This window comes from Euprymna scolopes, chromosome 36, assembly GCF_053919585.1.
Source record: "Euprymna scolopes isolate OS-2025 chromosome 36, ASM5391958v1, whole genome shotgun sequence".
Taxonomy (NCBI): domain Eukaryota; kingdom Metazoa; phylum Mollusca; class Cephalopoda; order Sepiida; family Sepiolidae; genus Euprymna; species Euprymna scolopes.
Genome location: NC_136517.1, coordinates 5698241 through 5718605, shown reverse-complemented (window position 1 = coordinate 5718605; position 20365 = coordinate 5698241). Strand labels below are relative to the sequence as shown.

Genomic DNA, 20365 nt, shown 5'->3' with positions numbered 1-20365 from the left:
CTAGTTATATCTAAAAAATAATTTTATAAAATCAACAGTAGATTCTCTACAGTGCAATATAAACTATAATATATTGTGAACTTAGTCACTTCGAGAGGCATGTGAAGCTTCCTTTAGGTGTATCATGATGCGTCCCCAATTTGAGCAGACAATCAACCGATTTGATTGAAAAATCGCCTATTTCATCGATTTCAAGGACAATAAAAATATGGGAGTGTGAAACATTTGATCATCATTCAATCCTGGGTAACGGCGAGTCTCCCTGCTAGTTAAACTAATTTCATCATTCCATATAAGTGAATAAGAGGAATCGTGTAAATAAATGTAATAATATATAAGTAATTTTTGAGATCATGATTATTCATATTTGGATTCTTCGAGGTACTGTTCTCATCTTGAGCAGAGAATTGTTACTCTGTACTGTTATCCATTGCACCACCACTGATGATATCATCTCTAAAAAAAAAGTCATAATCTTCTCACCTCTGGATGACCTCAGCTTGACTTTGACAATCGATATAGAAACAAAGAAAAACAAAAAAAGAAAAAAGAAAAAAAAATACAAGAAAAAGTTTTATTCAGTTTTTTTTTGGGGGGGGGGGATTATGTGGGGGGAAAAGAATCATCTCAAATGAATTTTGCATAGAGAAAAAGTTTTAGTGTTGCAGAAGGGATTATTTTGGGAGGGAAGAATGTACCACAGTATGTGCTCAATTTTATTTTTAAGTGTTTTAAGGTCAAATAATTTCAGTGTGGTCAAGTAAGAAAAACAAACAAAAAAAAGTTGCTTTTTAAATGCAGGTTTGTATGAAAATATCTGAAACGGATGAACCAAATCAAAAGATTTTGCCAAGAATTCTTATGTTAATATACTACGAGAAATATTCGTGACACAAACAATGGATGGTGAAAACAAAAATTGAAGCCATGTTTAAGTGAATTAAACATAAATAAAAAACATAATTCAGACAAAATATTTCAATCCCTTGTTTTAAACTTGATATTTCTCTTTAGCCGACATAATTTAGAAAATATATTAACTGTTGTAGAATAAAGATATATTAATGTATATCCAATAAAAAGAAAAAATTTTTTTTGATACTTATGGAAAAAGTTTTATTGTAACCCTTTGTTTAAATATACCTACTTGCCTGATATAGTCCTTATAACGATTTCTATCTGATGTCAAATATTTTGCTATCTTTACTTAAATGTCTTCTATTTATATGGTATTTATAATTGCCTGATATAGTCCATATGAGCATTTCTTTAAGTAGATTATTTTATCTTTTTAATGAATATAACCATTATTTGCTGTGTAATATTTCTATTTTCTCATTTTGGTGTTGACAATATATTTAAGCTTTCTATTTGATGTCTGATCTCAGTGTTGATGATGAGACTTCATTCAAATAAAACAAAATCGTATCATTTCAGAAACACTTATACATTGATTGGTTGGTAATGTTGAATTCTTGGTATCTAAATGATTTTTCCATAAATCATTTTGCCATTTGTTATATATATATATATATATATATATATATATATATATATAGGTGTATGGCTGCATAAACAATCTATGAAATTAGTTTTGACAAAAAAAATCCAAATAAAATCATTTTTTTTAGTGGAACATTTCCAACTAATTTTGAAATGAATAAAATTGACTTCTTTGATTGGATTAATGCGCACTTAAAAGTGGAAACCTTGAAACTAGATGGATGACAAGCGACGGCTAATTGCTGTAACACCATCTTAGATTAAAAAAATTGAATTTTGATTAATCTCAATATTTCTTACATTCTTATTTAAAGCCAATGTCTGTACATTTCGTCTTGCATTTGTTTTCCTCAAAAATGTTTGAAAAAAAGAAATAACCAACATTTTTTTGTTTTATAAGAAATTAAGAAATGACGCATTATCCTTTTACAAGTCAAGTTCTCTACTGAGAAAAACAATTTTAATATAAAATATTTATCCCTTGTCATAGATTGGTTGTTACCCTCTTTCATCACTCCATTATTTCAGGGAGGATGAAATGCTGCTTATGACCGGTTCTTGTCCAAAATTCACTATATTAAAAAAAACAAAAATACAGAACAATCTGTAAGATGTACATACTCATGACGAAACAAAAATATTTTCCAAAAACGACATAAATTGATCAAATAGTTTAATTTTTAAATAAGCAAATCAAATTTTATGTATATCCAAGACAGGACTATCTCACTTGCCATTCTAAAAAGAAAAAAAAAAATCTAAAAAGGGGACATAATTCAACAATAATTCAATATTTGCAAGATTTATGTTGTAATGCCTACGAATTCCCATTAATTGCTTCAAAATGATTTTCTTTAGAAAAATAAAACTACTTGATCAAATGTATGCGATATTTAGAATATGATATTTTTATCTTGTCATGCGTATATAAATCATGGAATTTTCTTTATTTTGTTTTTTAATATAAGGGGAATTGTGGACAAGAACCTTTGGATCTTGTCAAGTGATTTGCTTTTTATGTCATTTTAAATACAGATTGAGATGAGTTTTGGGGAAATTATTTTCTATTAAGTAGAATAAATTGGATAGCTTATTGCAACCTAATTGTAAAAAAATATTTAAATTTTGAGAAGTGAACAATTTAAATAAATAGGTTTATTTTGTTATGTTTAGGTTATTTGGATCTGAAGAGACCACTAGGTTGAAACATTGGCAGTGTCAATGTAAGCCACATCTTATAACGGCTCTACTTTTCGTGGTATTGAGCACTTCTGAATTCAATACATACAATATACATAATTTATCACAAACAGCCTTTTCAAGCATTTTATAAAAAAATTCTTTATTTGTAGTGAAAAACAGGGGTTTCTATATGCAAAATAAATAGAACAATATTTTACCAATGATTTGGGTCAGCCTTATAACTTGTCACATCAGATTTATTGATATCAAATTTAAAATATTCTGCTCTTTAATTTAAAATCGAGCACTCTCACTGGATTTTTCTGACTAACAACACCAACCTATTTAAGACACACTTTGCATAAGTAGGGTTTATTTTTATTTTTTTAGTACTTAATATAAGTGTAATCTAGATATAGACATGAAATAACTTTGTAAAATTATTAACAGAATTAGCGTCCATTTCTAAAATTATTAAACGAATTAAGTGATAATTCAATAACTTTAGACATTTACGAATGCACTAAACAATGTTTAATTTATTCCAGTAGAAAAATGAGACATTAATGTAGGTTGCAGGAAAAGAAAATGGAAATTGAAAAGAAGTTTATCTAATATAGTTAAAAAGATAACCGTGGCTGACGTAATAATTGATAGTTGCAAACAATGAATGCTCCTTTGTTCATGTGGGGCTGGGGAGAGTGGGGTTGCATAGTAGATTAGTATTTTATTTTTAGCATCCCAAGAGCTATTGCTTTTTTTTTTTTTTTTTTTTTTGGTGTATGTAAGATGCTTTTGTTTCATTCAGGTGGATTGGGCAGTTGTTCAAAATGGCCAGAGTTAAAGAAAAAAAAAAGCAGAAAAAAAGCAAAGAATCCTAGTTTCTACAAAAGAAATGGAGGTGTGAAAAAGAAGGAAGGAGCAAGGAAGCATTTTAAATTGATTTCAGGGTGGCAAAGGGGATGAGAGAGGGGAAGGGGGAACACCCCTTTTTTTCTTTTCTTTTTTTCACATCACTCGTAATGACAGTGTCTGTTGCTGCTGCTGTCATTGTCATCTTTGGAATTCATGTTCGACTTTATTTCGATAACCGATGCTCAGGACGATACCAACACATAAATCATGCTGGAAGAAAAAAATAATTTTAAGTTAAAAAAGCAATAAAAAAAAAAGATATTATTTGAATTATTCAAACTACTGTTCTCAACTTGAATGCTATTCACATAATATTTTGGTCAATGTAAACTCCAACCTACTTCAGGTGTATCTTGTTTTCTGCATAGAATCTGGAAAGAATCCTTTATTTAATCGATGAAACAGCCAAATTCCCATAATTTTTTGTTTAGCTATTTAAATATTTTATATATAGACGTATTTTGTAAGGGGGGGGGGGGGCATGGATGTACTTCTCATTATGCGAGAAGAGGTTATCAATTGAAATAAATTTCAGTAAGTTTATAGTTTTTAAATCGCATGCAGCACACTCAACATTTCCCAGGAATCAGTGGGGATCCCAGTGCATTGCTGTTCCAACAGACCTGAATTTCCAATTCATTTTTTTTTTTTAAATTGTATTAAAATTATAAATGAAATAAAGTAAAATGTGTTTTGCTTTAACACAAACAGGGATCCCATGTTAATGCTGTACTTCCTTTAAATGGTTTGGTTGTTTTTTTTGAGACATATCAAGCCTTTTCAGATCCAATTTTTTTTTTTGAGGCATATCAAGCTTTTTCAGATCCAATTATTTTGTTTGAGGCATATCAAGCCTTTTCAGATCCAATTATTTTGTTTGAGGCATATCAAGCCTTTTCAGATCCAATTATTTTTTTTGAGGCATATCAAGCCTTTTCAGATCCAATTATTTTTTTTGAGGCATATCAAGCCTTTTCAGATCCAATTATTTTGTTTAAGACATATCAAGCCTTTTCAAATCCAATTATTTTGTTTGAGCCATATCAAGCCTTTTCAGATCCCATTATTTTGTTTGAGACATATCAAGCCTTTTCAGATCCAATTATTTTGTTTGAGGCATATCAAGCCTTTTCAGATCCAATTATTTTGTTTGAGGCATATCAAGCCTTTTCAGATCCAATTATTTTGTTTGAGGCATATCAAGCCTTTTCAGATCCAATTATTTTGTTTGAGGCATATCAAGCCTTTTCAGATCCAATTATTTTGTTTGAGGCATATCAAGCCTTTTCAGATCCAATTATTTTGTTTGAGGCATATCAAGCCTTTTCAGATCCAATTATTTTGTTTGAGGCATATCAAGCCTTTTCAGATCAAATTATTTTGTTTGAGGCATATCAAGCCTTTTCAGATCCAATTATTTTGTTTGAGGCATATCAAGCCTTTTCAGATCCAATTATTTTGTTTGAGGCATATCAAGCCTTTTCAGATCCAATTATTTTGTTTGAGGCATATCAAGCTTTTTCAGATCCAATTATTTTGTTTGAGGCATATCAAGCCTTTTCAGATCCAATTATTTTGTTTGAGGCATATCAAGCCTTTTCAGATCAAATTATTTTGTTTGAGGCATATCAAGCCTTTTCAGATCCAATTATTTTGTTTGAGGCATATCAAGCCTTTTCAGATCCAATTATTTTGTTTGAGGCATATCAAGCCTTTTCAGATCCAATTATTTTGTTTGAGGCATATCAAGCCTTTTCAGATCCAATTATTTTGTTTGAGGCATATCAAGCCTTTTCAGATCAAATTATTTTGTTTGAGGCATATCAAGCCTTTTCAGATCCAATTATTTTGTTTGAGGCATATCAAGCCTTTTCAGATCCAATTATTTTGTTTGAGGCATATCAAGCCTTTTCAGATCCAATTATTTTGCTGGAGACATATCAAGCCTTTTCAGATCAAATTATTTTGTTTGAGGCATATCAAGCCTTTTCAGATCCAATTATTTTGTTTGAGGCATATCAAGCTTTTTCAGATCCAATTATTTTGTTTGAGGCATATCAAGCCTTTTCAGATCAAATTATTTTGTTTGAGGCATATCAAGCCTTTTCAGATCCAATTATTTTGTTTGAGGCATATCAAGCCTTTTCAGATCCAATTATTTTGTTTGAGGCATATCAAGCCTTTTCAGATCAAATTATTTTGTTTGAGGCATATCAAGCTTTTTCAGATCAAATTATTTTGTTTGAGGCATATCAAGCCTTTTCAGATCCAATTATTTTGTTTGAGGCATATCAAGCCTTTTCAGATCAAATTATTTTGTTTGAGGCATATCAAGCCTTTTCAGATCCAATTATTTTGTTTGAGGCATATCAAGCCTTTTCAGATCAAATTATTTTGTTTGAGGCATATCAAGCTTTTTCAGATCAAATTATTTTGTTTGAGGCATATCAAGCCTTTTCAGATCCAATTATTTTGTTTGAGGCATATCAAGCCTTTTCAGATCAAATTATTTTGTTTGAGGCATATCAAGCCTTTTCAGATCAAATTATTTTGTTTGAGGCATATCAAGCCTTTTCAGATCAAATTATTTTGTTTGAGGCATATCAAGCCTTTTCAGATCCAATTATTTTGTTTGAGGCATATCAAGCCTTTTCAGATCCAATTATTTTGTTTGAGGCATATCAAGCCTTTTCAGATCCAATTATTTTGTTTGAGGCATATCAAGCCTTTTCAGATCAAATTATTTTGTTTGAGGCATATCAAGCCTTTTCAGATCCAATTATTTTGTTTGAGGCATATCAAGCCTTTTCAGATCAAATTATTTTGTTTGAGGCATATCAAGCCTTTTCAGATCCAATTATTTTGTTTGAGGCATATCAAGCCTTTTCAGATCCAATTATTTTGTTTGAGGCATATCAAGCCTTTTCAGATCCAATTATTTTGTTTGAGACATATCAAGCCTTTTCAGATCCAATTATTTTGTTTGAGGCATATCAAGCCTTTTCAGATCAAATTATTTTGTTTGAGGCATATCAAGCCTTTTCAGATCAAATTATTTTGTTTGAGGCATATCAAGCCTTTTCAGATCAAATTATTTTGTTTGAGGCATATCAAGCCTTTTCAGATCCAATTATTTTGTTTGAGGCATATCAAGCCTTTTCAGATCCAATTATTTTGTTTGAGACATATCAAGCCTTTTAAGATCCAATTATTTTGTTTGAGGCATATCAAGCCTTTTCAGATCAAATTATTTTGTTTGAGGCATATCAAGCCTTTTCAGATCCAATTATTTTGTTTGAGGCATATCAAGCCTTTTCAGATCAAATTATTTTGTTTGAGGCATATCAAGCCTTTTCAGATCCAATTATTTTGTTTGAGGCATATCAAGCCTTTTCAGATCCAATTATTTTGTTTGAGGCATATCAAGCCTTTTCAGATCCAATTATTTTGTTTGAGGCATATCAAGCCTTTTCAGATCCAATTATTTTGTTTGAGGCATATCAAGCCTTTTCAAATCAAATTATTTTGTTTGAGACATATCAAGCCTTTTCAGATCCAATTATTTTGTTTGAGGCATATCAAGCCTTTTCAGATCAAATTATTTTGTTTGAGGCATATCAAGCCTTTTCAGATCCAATTATTTTGTTTGAGGCATATCAAGCCTTTTCAGATCAAATTATTTTGTTTGAGGCATATCAAGCCTTTTCAGATCAAATTATTTTGTTTGAGACATATCAAGCCTTTTCAGATCCAATTATTTTGTTTGAGGCATATCAAGCCTTTTCAGATCCAATTATTTTGTTTGAGGCATATCAAGCCTTTTCAGATCAAATTATTTTGTTTGAGGCATATCAAGCCTTTTCAGATCAAATTATTTTGTTTGAGGCATATCAAGCCTTTTCAGATCCAATTATTTTGTTTGAGGCATATCAAGCCTTTTCAGATCCAATTATTTTGTTTGAGGCATATCAAGCCTTTTCAGATCCAATTATTTTGTTTGAGGCATATCAAGCCTTTTCAGATCCAATTATTTTGTTTGAGACATATCAAGCCTTTTCAGATCCAATTATTTTGTTTGAGGCATATCAAGCCTTTTCAGATCAAATTATTTTGTTTGAGGCATATCAAGCCTTTTCAGATCAAATTATTTTGTTTGAGGCATATCAAGCCTTTTCAGATCCAATTATTTTGTTTGAGACATATCAAGCCTTTTCAGATCCAATTATTTTGTTTGAGGCATATCAAGCCTTTTCAGATCAAATTATTTTGTTTGAGGCATATCAAGCCTTTTCAGATCAAATTATTTTGTTTGAGACATATCAAGCCTTTTCAGATCAAATTATTTTGTTTGAGGCATATCAAGCCTTTTCAGATCCAATTATTTTGTTTGAGGCATATCAAGCCTTTTCAGATCCAATTATTTTGTTTGAGGCATATCAAGCCTTTTCAGATCCAATTATTTTGTTTGAGACATATCAAGCCTTTTCAGATCCAATTATTTTGTTTGAGGCATATCAAGCCTTTTCAGATCAAATTATTTTGTTTGAGGCATATCAAGCCTTTTCAGATCAAATTATTTTGTTTGAGGCATATCAAGCCTTTTCAGATCCAATTATTTTGTTTGAGACATATCAAGCCTTTTCAGATCCAATTATTTTGTTTGAGACATATCAAGCCTTTTCAGATCCAATTATTTTGTTTGAGACATATCAAGCCTTTTCAGATCCAATTATTTTGTTTGAGGCATATCAAGCCTTTTCAGATCAAATTATTTTGTTTGAGGCATATCAAGCCTTTTCAGATCCAATTATTTTGTTTGAGGCATATCAAGCCTTTTCAGATCAAATTATTTTGTTTGAGGCATATCAAGCCTTTTCAGATCCAATTATTTTGTTTGAGGCATATCAAGCCTTTTCAGATCAAATTATTTTGTTTGAGGCATATCAAGCCTTTTCAGATCAAATTATTTTGTTTGAGGCATATCAAGCCTTTTCAGATCCAATTATTTTGTTTGAGGCATATCAAGCCTTTTCAGATCCAATTATTTTGTTTGAGGCATATCAAGCCTTTTCAGATCCAATTATTTTGTTTGAGACATATCAAGCCTTTTCAGATCCAATTATTTTGTTTGAGGCATATCAAGCCTTTTCAGATCAAATTATTTTGTTTGAGGCATATCAAGCCTTTTCAGATCAAATTATTTTGTTTGAGGCATATCAAGCCTTTTCAGATCAAATTATTTTGTTTGAGGCATATCAAGCCTTTTCAGATCCAATTATTTTGTTTGAGGCATATCAAGCCTTTTCAGATCCAATTATTTTGTTTGAGGCATATCAAGCCTTTTCAGATCCAATTATTTTGTTTGAGACATATCAAGCCTTTTCAGATCCAATTATTTTGTTTGAGGCATATCAAGCCTTTTCAGATCAAATTATTTTGTTTGAGGCATATCAAGCCTTTTCAGATCAAATTATTTTGTTTGAGGCATATCAAGCCTTTTCAGATCCAATTATTTTGTTTGAGACATATCAAGCCTTTTCAGATCCAATTATTTTGTTTGAGGCATATCAAGCCTTTTCAGATCAAATTATTTTGTTTGAGGCATATCAAGCCTTTTCAGATCAAATTATTTTGTTTGAGACATATCAAGCCTTTTCAGATCAAATTATTTTGTTTGAGGCATATCAAGCCTTTTCAGATCCAATTATTTTGTTTGAGGCATATCAAGCCTTTTCAGATCCAATTATTTTGTTTGAGGCATATCAAGCCTTTTCAGATCCAATTATTTTGTTTGAGACATATCAAGCCTTTTCAGATCCAATTATTTTGTTTGAGGCATATCAAGCCTTTTCAGATCAAATTATTTTGTTTGAGGCATATCAAGCCTTTTCAGATCAAATTATTTTGTTTGAGGCATATCAAGCCTTTTCAGATCCAATTATTTTGTTTGAGACATATCAAGCCTTTTCAGATCCAATTATTTTGTTTGAGACATATCAAGCCTTTTCAGATCCAATTATTTTGTTTGAGACATATCAAGCCTTTTCAGATCCAATTATTTTGTTTGAGGCATATCAAGCCTTTTCAGATCAAATTATTTTGTTTGAGGCATATCAAGCCTTTTCAGATCCAATTATTTTGTTTGAGGCATATCAAGCCTTTTCAGATCCAATTATTTTGTTTGAGGCATATCAAGCCTTTTCAGATCCAATTATTTTGTTTGAGGCATATCAAGCCTTTTCAGATCAAATTATTTTGTTTGAGGCATATCAAGCCTTTTCAGATCAAATTATTTTGTTTGAGGCATATCAAGCCTTTTCAGATCCAATTATTTTGTTTGAGGCATATCAAGCCTTTTCAGATCCAATTATTTTGTTTGAGGCATATCAAGCCTTTTCAGATCCAATTATTTTGTTTGAGACATATCAAGCCTTTTCAGATCCAATTATTTTGTTTGAGGCATATCAAGCCTTTTCAGATCAAATTATTTTGTTTGAGGCATATCAAGCCTTTTCAGATCAAATTATTTTGTTTGAGGCATATCAAGCCTTTTCAGATCAAATTATTTTGTTTGAGGCATATCAAGCCTTTTCAGATCCAATTATTTTGTTTGAGGCATATCAAGCCTTTTCAGATCCAATTATTTTGTTTGAGGCATATCAAGCCTTTTCAGATCCAATTATTTTGTTTGAGACATATCAAGCCTTTTCAGATCCAATTATTTTGTTTGAGGCATATCAAGCCTTTTCAGATCCAATTATTTTGTTTGAGGCATATCAAGCCTTTTCAGATCAAATTATTTTGTTTGAGACATATCAAGCATTTTCAGATCAAATTATTTTGTTTGAGACATATCAAGCCTTTTCAGATCCAATTATTTTGTTTGAGACATATCAAGCCTTTTCAGATCCAATTATTTTGTTTGAGACATATCAAGCCTTTTCAGATCCAATTATTTTGTTTGAGACATATCAAGCCTTTTCAGATCCAATTATTTTGTTTGAGACATATCAAGCCTTTTCAGATCAAATTATTTTGTTTGAGACATATCAAGCCTTTTCAGATCCAATTATTTTGTTTGAGGCATATCAAGCCTTTTCAGATCAAATTATTTTGTTTGAGACATATCAAGCCTTTTCAGATCCAATTATTTTGTTTGAGACATATCAAGCCTTTTCAGATCCAATTATTTTGTTTGAGGCATATCAAGCCTTTTCAGATCCAATTATTTTGTTTGAGGCATATCAAGCCTTTTCAGATCCAATTATTTTGTTTGAGGCATATCAAGCCTTTTCAGATCAAATTATTTTGTTTGAGGCATATCAAGCCTTTTCAGATCAAATTATTTTGTTTGAGACATATCAAGCCTTTTCAGATCCAATTATTTTGTTTGAGACATATCAAGCCTTTTCAGATCCAATTATTTTGTTTGAGACATATCAAGCCTTTTCAGATCCAATTATTTTGTTTGAGGCATATCAAGCCTTTTCAGATCCAATTATTTTGTTTGAGGCATATCAAGCCTTTTCAGATCCAATTATTTTGTTTGTTTTTGAAAAAAAAATGTTGATTTAAGCATTGCAGAATATAATTTAGTTTTACAATGAGAATGGAGGGGGGAAAAAAAACAAAAAAAAACAATAATAGTGCATTTTATATCAGAAAGCCGATATCTCCAGATGGCCTAATCTTAGCATTACAAGCGGATACTGTATTTTCGTGGACATCGGCAATATTACATACCTAATTACCTAATGTGCTTCAACAAGTCATCTTTTTTTATTAGTTGGTCAGTTTTTAAAAGAATTACATTGATGGAAAGAGAATAAAATAAGCATTCCAATGATGTTAATTTATTTTTCTTTTATGTGTTCAATGTTTTTATGCTCCAAGTTAAAAATGAAAAATTCTGAGTTCGTCAATTTAAAAAAATTATTTTCAAGTTTTTCAAATTTGATTTCCAAACAATACTATTTTGTTGTTTTTAACGCTTTCAGTACACGTGCACTAAAAGCGTTAAAACTAAGTACATGCGTTTAACTACTTATTTGTACTTCAGGTAGAATTGTTTTTTAGCGGTCAAAAAAACAAAAAAGCATAACAAATAAAAGGTATTTATGCACTTATGCTACCATGCTGAAATAATAACATTATTTAGAAACCCATTCTTAACATTGGGAAGGAAGGGTGTTTTTTGTTAACTATTCTGTACTTTTACTTAACAATTAAATAAAAAAAGATATTGTGAAACTTGAATTTATTTCTAATTCATTGTCAATACTATTTTTTCAAATCTGTAAAACAACCCAGTTTTTTTTAACTGAGGATATCTTAATAATAATAATAATACGAATAATTAGGCGGTTCGATAAAGAATTTCATTGTGATGCATTTTGTAAATTTTTACCTTGTTTCCACCTTAACATTTTTCTTTAAAATGACTACCTTTATAGGTTTTCGAGTATACTGAAAACGAATATCGCATTTAAATTTTCCGCAAATAAGTAGCTTTCCGGATATTAAGCAATGTCATTTCTTATGTTGTTGCTGATGGCCATCTTGGTATGCGCGTTTGTGCATAGTTTCTCGGGTTGCGCTTGCCTGTATCAAGATGGCCACCAGCGATAACATAAGAAATGACATTGCTTAATATCCTTATTTATTTGCAGAAATTTAAATGCGATATTCGTTTTCAGCATACCTTAAAACCTATAGAAGTAATTTTAAATGTTAAGGTAGAAACAAGGTAAAAAAATTAGGATTTTATTTCTTTGTTTAGATAATTGAATTTTCAGTAAAACAACAGAATAGAAATGACAAAAATTACCATCAACTGGTGAATATATAGTTGTTGCTTATCAGGATTCCTGGTATTCTGGTACGGTGAAAGTTACATTGAGGATTCATGTAAAGTACAATTTAGGGTTGCATCGCAAAAAATAGGTATATATTTTGGGCCAGATAGAGAGGATTAACAAAATTAACAATTGGACTGGTCCCAAAATGCATAAATTCTGGTCGACTATGGGAATTTCCATCTTTTACAGAAATCCAAAATCTATACGAAAATTTTTCTTTGATATATTTCTAAGATTAATTCATATCTACTCAATTTTTTTTTCTTTGAGGGGAGTAGTAAATACCGGCCATGAATGCTCTTTAGGTATTCAATGGCTACACCCCAGATTAAGCTCTCCTTTGGTGGGGAGGCAGGAAAATTCCTATTCACAATAAAGCTATATTTAAATACCACTATAATACTTAATTTTATTCATGAATAGACACCCACTGTATGATACCATGTGCCAGTTTTAAAAAAATTGAAATTTGTACATCTGAATTTATAATTCATGGCTTATGATAAAGAGATACATCAAATTTGACTGCATAATCAGAAAGAGCACACAATTTTACATAAAAGTGCCAAGTTTCATGAGAATAGCTTGAAAAATAAATAAATGGTGGCGAAATTACCGAATTTTTTGAAATGTTGAGGTCCGTAATTTAGCCCATTTTTTCTAAAGAAAAATGTCCACAGAAAAGCATAAATTTTGGCACTTAAAATTCTCATAACTTTTGAACCACTCATGGTATTTGAATATTCAAATGGTTTTAAGTATCTTTTACATAGCTCTTTTCATGCAAGTTGATAAAACAATTATCTAAAAAGAAAAAAATCAACTTGTAATGCTACTAATCTGGTGGCACCATATAAAGAGTGGAACGATATAACTGTTGCTCTAGAAAAGACATGATTCCATTTCTGTTTGATAAAAACTACTAGCTGGCCAGTTGTGTACAAATCCCAAGAGCGATAGGAGCCTTTTATTATGTCTGAAAGTGACACAATATGGCAATTAAGCTACACAGAATTTGCTCAGGTTCATCTTTGTGAGGATTCATCAGGATATATATAGTTATGAAGGTTTATCTCCAAAACCCTGAGAATTTGTGAACACAGACAGAAAACTTTATTAGAAAAGATAACATATCTTAACAATATTTATTTTATGGTTTGAAATTGGAGTTGAATATCGGACGGCTTATTTTTATCATATTAATGGCAACCTGAAAATATTTGGTGAATACCATATGAAATGATTGAATGCAAAATACAATCTTTACTGCTGAAAAAAAAATGCAGATAAAATGATCAGTAAAAAAAACCTGTATTCAAAAATTCAATATAAATTCACAAAACCAAAAAAAAAGAAAAAAAAGGAAAAAAAAGGAAAAAAAAGGGAAAAAAAGAAAAAGGAAAAAGAAAAGAAAGCAAAAAGAGAAAAAAACAAAGAAAAAGATAGAAAGGAAAAAATGAAGAAAAGGGAAAGAGAAGAAAAGGGAAAGAGAAGAAAAGGGAAAGAGAAGAAAAGGAAAAAATGAAGAAAAGGGAAAGAGAAGAAAAGGGAAAGAGAAGAAAAGGGAAAGAGAAGAAAAGGGAAAGAGAAGAAAAGGGAAAGAGAAGAAAAGGGAAAGAGAAAAAAAGGGAAAGAGAAAAGGTCGCTTTTACCTGTAGAGATAGTAGAAAAAAGAGAGCAAATAGAAGGCCAATTTGACCCATCCTTCCCTCATGGCTCTGGACAATTCATCCGCATTCATTATCGTGGTTGGATCATATAAACCATGGCCACTCATATAAGATGGACGGTTCATGTATCTACAAATAAAATGTAAATGCATTTTATATGACTGATTTTTCGATTCTTATCTAGAATTCCCCAATTTATTGAAAAATAAAGAAAAATATCTATTTTATATAAATGACCTTGTTGGTGTGTGTGTGTGTGTGTGTGTGTGAGAGAAATGTCTACCAAGTTCCTCTCTTTTGTTTACAAATTTCAAATTTGAGGTTTCAGGAACACTTTATTTGGCTTTTACTTCGCCTGTAAAAATAGTTAGTAAGGGGTCAAAATTGGAAAAGAAAAAAAAAACAGTGGAGCTTGGCAGTAGTAAATTGACTAACTTCTGAGTGTGCATATACATACATTTTTAGCTTGAATTTGCTTCATTTTTAGCTTTTCTTATCTCTCTGGTGACAACTTAATAATAAAGGCTGAAACACTGAATGCCTATGGCCTGAGCACTGAATGTTTCAGCCTTGATTTCAGCTAATGGCATTTAAGTCATTTTTTTTTTTTAACTTTTGAAATAATCACTATTACATATTGGGTCCAATATAATAATCAATAGATTATTGGCTTTATAATAATACAAAATCTGCATAAATTAAAATATCATATTTAAGTGTATTTTATGATCGGGCAATGCCAGGGAAGTCTGCTACTATATATAAGTGAGCTTATCTGTCTGAGGAACGATCTCTACCAAACTACTCTGTCAATTTCTGGTCTATAGACTTGAAACTTGATATATATATAGGGGATTTGTACCTGTGGAATAAATTCAATTTGGTTTTTAGCTGGTAAAAATAGCCGCTAAGGAGTCAAAATTGAGAAAAATAGGAACTTGAAAGGCACAAATCAACTTAAAGTGCTTATCTACGCATGTGCAAATATAGATTTATATGGTAAACAACATTCTTTTTTAACTTTTTATACAAGTATGGACGTGGCTCAGAGGGTAACGAATAAGGCTGGTGAGCTATATGTTTTGGTTTCAATTCTAGCTGATGCACCAAAGTCATTTTTTTTTTTTTTGATCTTTACTTTTGAAATGACTATTATTATTAGGTACACAAAATAATAATCGACAGAGAACTATAATAAATACAAAATCTGCATCCATTAAAATATCATAGTAAGCATATTTCACAACCGTGTATATGGCATAATCACATTGACGCACTAGTTCCTGTTAGATCACCGCAGTTAAGCAACATTGAGCATGGTCAGCACTGAAATGAGTGACCATTTGGGAATGCTCTCCGCTTATCTCAGCATTGTTTCCAGTCATCCTGTCCTTGCCACTGAACTCAAGCATTGCTGATTCAGGAGAGGTGTTGTTGAGGATTGCGCAACCCCTGCCTCACAATTTCACATGCAGCTATCCTTACGGGGGGGGGGGGGGGGTTATCCAGTATTGTCTCTTGAGACTGAACAGAAGCTTCCACAACCAGGTAATACCAGGTAACATGCTAGTAATGGGATAAAATTGGATAAGTGCCAAATAAACTTTTGACGTTTGTAAAGATATTTCAAATTTATGATGCTAGGGATGTTCAGCAAGCTATTATTACTATTCGTTTCACATTGTTAGACCATCGGGTTAGGGTTCAGAAGAAATGTACAAAATTATACAAGACTTCTATAACTAAAAGCCTAATTTGCATGAATAAATTCTTGTCAGAAGAATTTTAAGAAAAACAAAAAAAAAAAATTTGAAGAAATGCAACTTATTCCTCATCGAAATGCACTTAAATCCCTTCACGTAGCTTTATTAATCCGTTGGTCCATCTGTCATGTCGAAGTTTGAAATTACATGTTTAATTTCTAAACATACATTGAATGGATGCGTCAACAGAAGGTATGTCAAACTCAGGATACTCCGAGGACAATAGGGGTCCATCTGTGTTATCAGGGCCACACGCAATTAAGTCATTTAATAAAATTGTGGAATATTTTTGTGACTTAAAATTAGAAACACGATAATCACAAAGAAATAATTCAGGGATAAAAAAGTAACAAAATAGCTTAATAAAATTAATCATGCAAAATAAGGTCTGTGTTATTGTTGGAATTTTCAAGGAAGTGTACATAAAATACTGAAAAGTGGCTAAATGCTAAGTCAATGAAATTGCAATAGTCAACATCATTTAAGAAAACATTTGCTATCACTGGTTTTCAAAAATACATATTTATTTTGATTTGAACAAAAAAGATCATAGGAAAAAAATTGTAAAAGAAAAAAAAAATCAAATGAAAAAAATTCTAAAAACTTTCGTTTGCGATCAGTTTTTATTATTCAAAAAATAACTATTTATTCATGAAACTTACCTTACAATAAATGTTTTCTAATTTGAATTTTCTTTTGTCAAAATTGTCCAATAATTACTCATTGTATTTTCTTCATAACAAAACTAGTTTTTTTTTTTCAATTTATTTTTCTTAGAATTACTTTTATAACAGAAATTTCATTTAAAAAAATTAACCAGCATGTGCATTAAAAAAAAAAAAAAAAAACTTTTATTCAGTACCTTTCAGCATTTTATGTAAAATTCTGACAATAGAATAGGCCTTATTTTACATAAATACCAAAGAAACAAATTTTAAACAAAAATGTGTTTGCAAGAATAAAAGAGAAGACATCTATAAATATAAAAGCGAAAATGTATGTATGTGCGTTCGCTTTTTCTGTGTGTCTACAAAAGGCTTCTTTCAGAGAAGCGGTCGCTCGCTTAACAACTTTTTAAAACTTTTTATATCACATACAAATCGTAATATTTCACAGTTAACAACGAAGCTCGCCTGTCTATTTAATTTGCTCGATTTCAGGAAGATAAATATTCAATATTTGTCGCTCGCCACATGTGGGTTAGTCTTTTTCCTATAACATCTTGGGGATGGGAAAAAAAAAAGCATTCAGCAGTAAATGAATACTATCCCGCAGTTGACCTCATTAACTCATTAAAACGGGCACCTGCTAAATCCAACTAATTAAATAAATTCAAACGTGTTTCCGTAAGCATCTCACGGTGGGGCAATGGTTAACATCGCACGTTTTTTTCTTTTCACACTTTAATTTACAACTTTGCCTCAACGGTTCGGGTTCGATCCTCATACTTACTTTTTTTTTTTTTACCCCCCCCCCCAACCACCCGGGCAACCCCGGGTACCCCTCGCTAATTCTAAATAAAGAAAAGTGCATTCCAGTGAACAATCTTGCTTAAATTATAAAGACAGTAATTTTTTGCATTAAATGATGAAATACAATATTCTTTTATGCTGGCCACACACACGAGAGCCCATATATTTGAGATGCCAGCTAAAGAGCACCCGTTTTTGTCTCTAAAGAAGCAAGAAAAAGTGATTGCAATTGAGTGTTACTGACCTGCGCACATGATATGCAATAAGCGGAGCATTCAGTAGAATTGAAAACCATTCTCTTGCAAACAAAAAGAGAATGTTAAAGAAAATGTGGAGGAGGTATTCAGGAAGAACAAGCTGGAATACAAGAAAAAAATATAAAAATATGAATTTTTAGACAAGAGAAAAAAAAGAATCAAAAAGATTCGAGTCAAATTTCTAATTCCAAAAATAATCATTTTTTTTGTTTTTTAAATGTTAAACTCAATTTTCCATTGCTGATACTAATGATACAGAAATTTTTTAATCAGTTAAAAAAAAAAAAAAAATGTACTCAAATGAATTTAATTTTATCAGTGAAATATTTTGGAGTAAACAAATATTTCTGAAGAGTAATTTTATTTCAGGCTAAATACTACTCCTTATACAAGAATTGCAAAGGTCAAGTACTCACTGCTAAAGCCCAAGAAACTCATCAACAAGATCAAACATTCAGTCGAGATGATGCTTTGTTCATTCTCAGGACTATTTTCACAAACACATAAAACAACAGGTGGCTGGCCTATAGTCCATGATGAAAACAAAATTTCCTCAAACTGTGGTGATCTTTTGGGATGTTTCTAGCGAAGACCACATTATGCTAGTCCACATCTTTAAAAAGGGACTCAAACTCAATTCAGATAGTTCTGTTGAGTTGATGTCCATTGTTGTCAAGCATTAAGTAGAGAGAGAGAGAGAGAAAGGCTGTAGAAAGGCCACACATGTGGCAATAAGATTCAACTCCATGTCAAACTTCCATGATTTCATCAGTGCAAAGATCTTTCCCCCCCCCCACCCTCACCTCGCATGGTCTATTATGTACGGAGTGCAGCTGAGAAAGATACCAACTGCAAAATCAAGGACAAGCTGATTGACAGGATCAAACTGGTGTTCAGACATCTCTCAAAAGACAGTGACGGCTTTGTGCTTAAGGTTCAGGTTCTGCCTGGCGACCATAGTGGAGGCTCAGGGTGGCTTTAGTACCTCCCACAAATTTCAAAAAGCAATATAGTTTTAAATACTATAATTTAGAAGGGTCCAGCTTATTATTAAAACAATACTTACAGGGTTCAAACTGTTACATTGGTCTATAGGATTTTTATATTCCGTCTTCAACTCATCAAAGGCAATGATCTGACAAAAAATAAATAAAAATAATAAATAAAAAACTAATTCAAAACAAGCCAACTTGAAAAAAAAAAAACTTTCATAAAGGTTGATCAAATAAGGCATGACCAATCCCTTCAAACAAGCTATATAAGAACAATTAGATTTAAATTCAGTAAATTAGATTTTACAATTTATTTTTCATCAAAGAGAGTACAAAGAAAATAAAATGTTTCCTTATTCCATGGAGTTTCAATAAATGGTTTATGTCATCAAAGGAAACATTTAGCAAAATGAAATTCAGATACAGTCTATAAATTTTGCTAATTAGCACATGAATTGAATATTAAAACTTTGGGGGAAAAAAATCATAAATGCATGAAAATTTGACAAAATGTCAAAAGGAAAAAGGTTGAAAGGATATTTCAATAAAACATATCAAAAAGAAAATGAATTTATTATTTATTTTAATTAAGAGACAAGAGACCGCTTGTGAATTTAATATTTCTTTGATACTTCCTCCTTTGGAGGAACCCAGTTCAATCCACCTAAAATGAATGCCATTGGCATATTGTGTGTGAGTGTGTGTGTGTGTGTATATATATATATATATATATATATATATATATATATATATATAAAGCTGAATGTCTGTGTGTGTGTGTGTGTGTGTGTCTGGTCACGAATAGGCTCCTATATGGTTGACTATTTTAAAAAACTGATTACATATGATAGAAGATGTATCGAGACACAGGAATGGGTATGTTTGATCTGGCAGAACGGTGGTTCATTAAAATTGTGGGGTCTGCATTCGCGCCTGGTCCACAAAGTATGGAAATAAAAAATTTAAAAATTTAAAAAAAAAAAAAAAACGTATACAAGTGTTTTTGATATAGATGTACATAAGAATATATTGATAAGTATGTTTTAACTTAAATAGGGATGGTATAATAAAATTGTGGGGTCTGCGTTCGTGCCTGGCCTCCATAGAATGGAAATAGGCACAAACTTTAATAAAGACTTTTCATATCTATTTGTGTATGTATACTTTGATAATTATGTTTCTGTTTGAAGAAATATGGTATAATAAAATTATGGGGTGTTCGTTTGCACCTGACCTCTATAGAATGGAAATATGTCACAAAGTTTAACAAGGTTTTTTTAATATATATCCACAGAATATTGTGATAAGTGTTTCAGTGTGAACAGGTATGGTATAATAAATTATGGGGTTTATCTATTTTATTTTTACTTTCATCATATTTTGCTTTGGTTTTGATACCCCCAAATTTAACCCAAATTTACAACCCTTCCTTTTCATAACTTATCATACTTTCATAAATCAGAGTCCATTTTCTGTAGGCTGTTTTTGAACCCAGTCAACGACGGGTACTTTTGCTAGTATATATATATATATATATATATATATATATATATATAACTACTTCAATTTCTCACATAAATCTAACATACGAAAGCATAGATTTATGCGTAAACTTTAAGTATTTACTTCAAAAGTGCTCAATACGTAGGTAAAGCTAGTTAGTAATTTATAAAATATATATGGCGATTAAGCTACACTGAGTATTCTGCGTTTCATCCACTATAGGATTCGTCAGGCTTATGCATTATGGCAT

At 31.0% G+C, this 20365-nt stretch overlaps 1 protein-coding gene across 1 annotated transcript in view; it reads right to left on the bottom strand.

Annotated features, from left to right (window-relative positions):
- Window positions 1-2818: 2818 nt before the first annotated feature.
- LOC145260298 (protein cornichon homolog 1-like) overlaps window positions 2819-20365 on the bottom strand; it is a 42070-nt gene continuing 24523 nt past the window's right edge. Inside the window, exons 2-5 of the mRNA XM_080118150.1 lie at window positions 18687-18755; window positions 17608-17720; window positions 14111-14257; window positions 2819-3810 (exon numbers count right to left, since the gene is read on the bottom strand). Coding sequence (XP_079974276.1) covers window positions 3783-3810; window positions 14111-14257; window positions 17608-17720; window positions 18687-18755 — 357 coding nt within the window. The 3' untranslated portion in view covers window positions 2819-3782. The remainder of the gene's footprint in view (window positions 3811-14110; window positions 14258-17607; window positions 17721-18686; window positions 18756-20365) is intronic.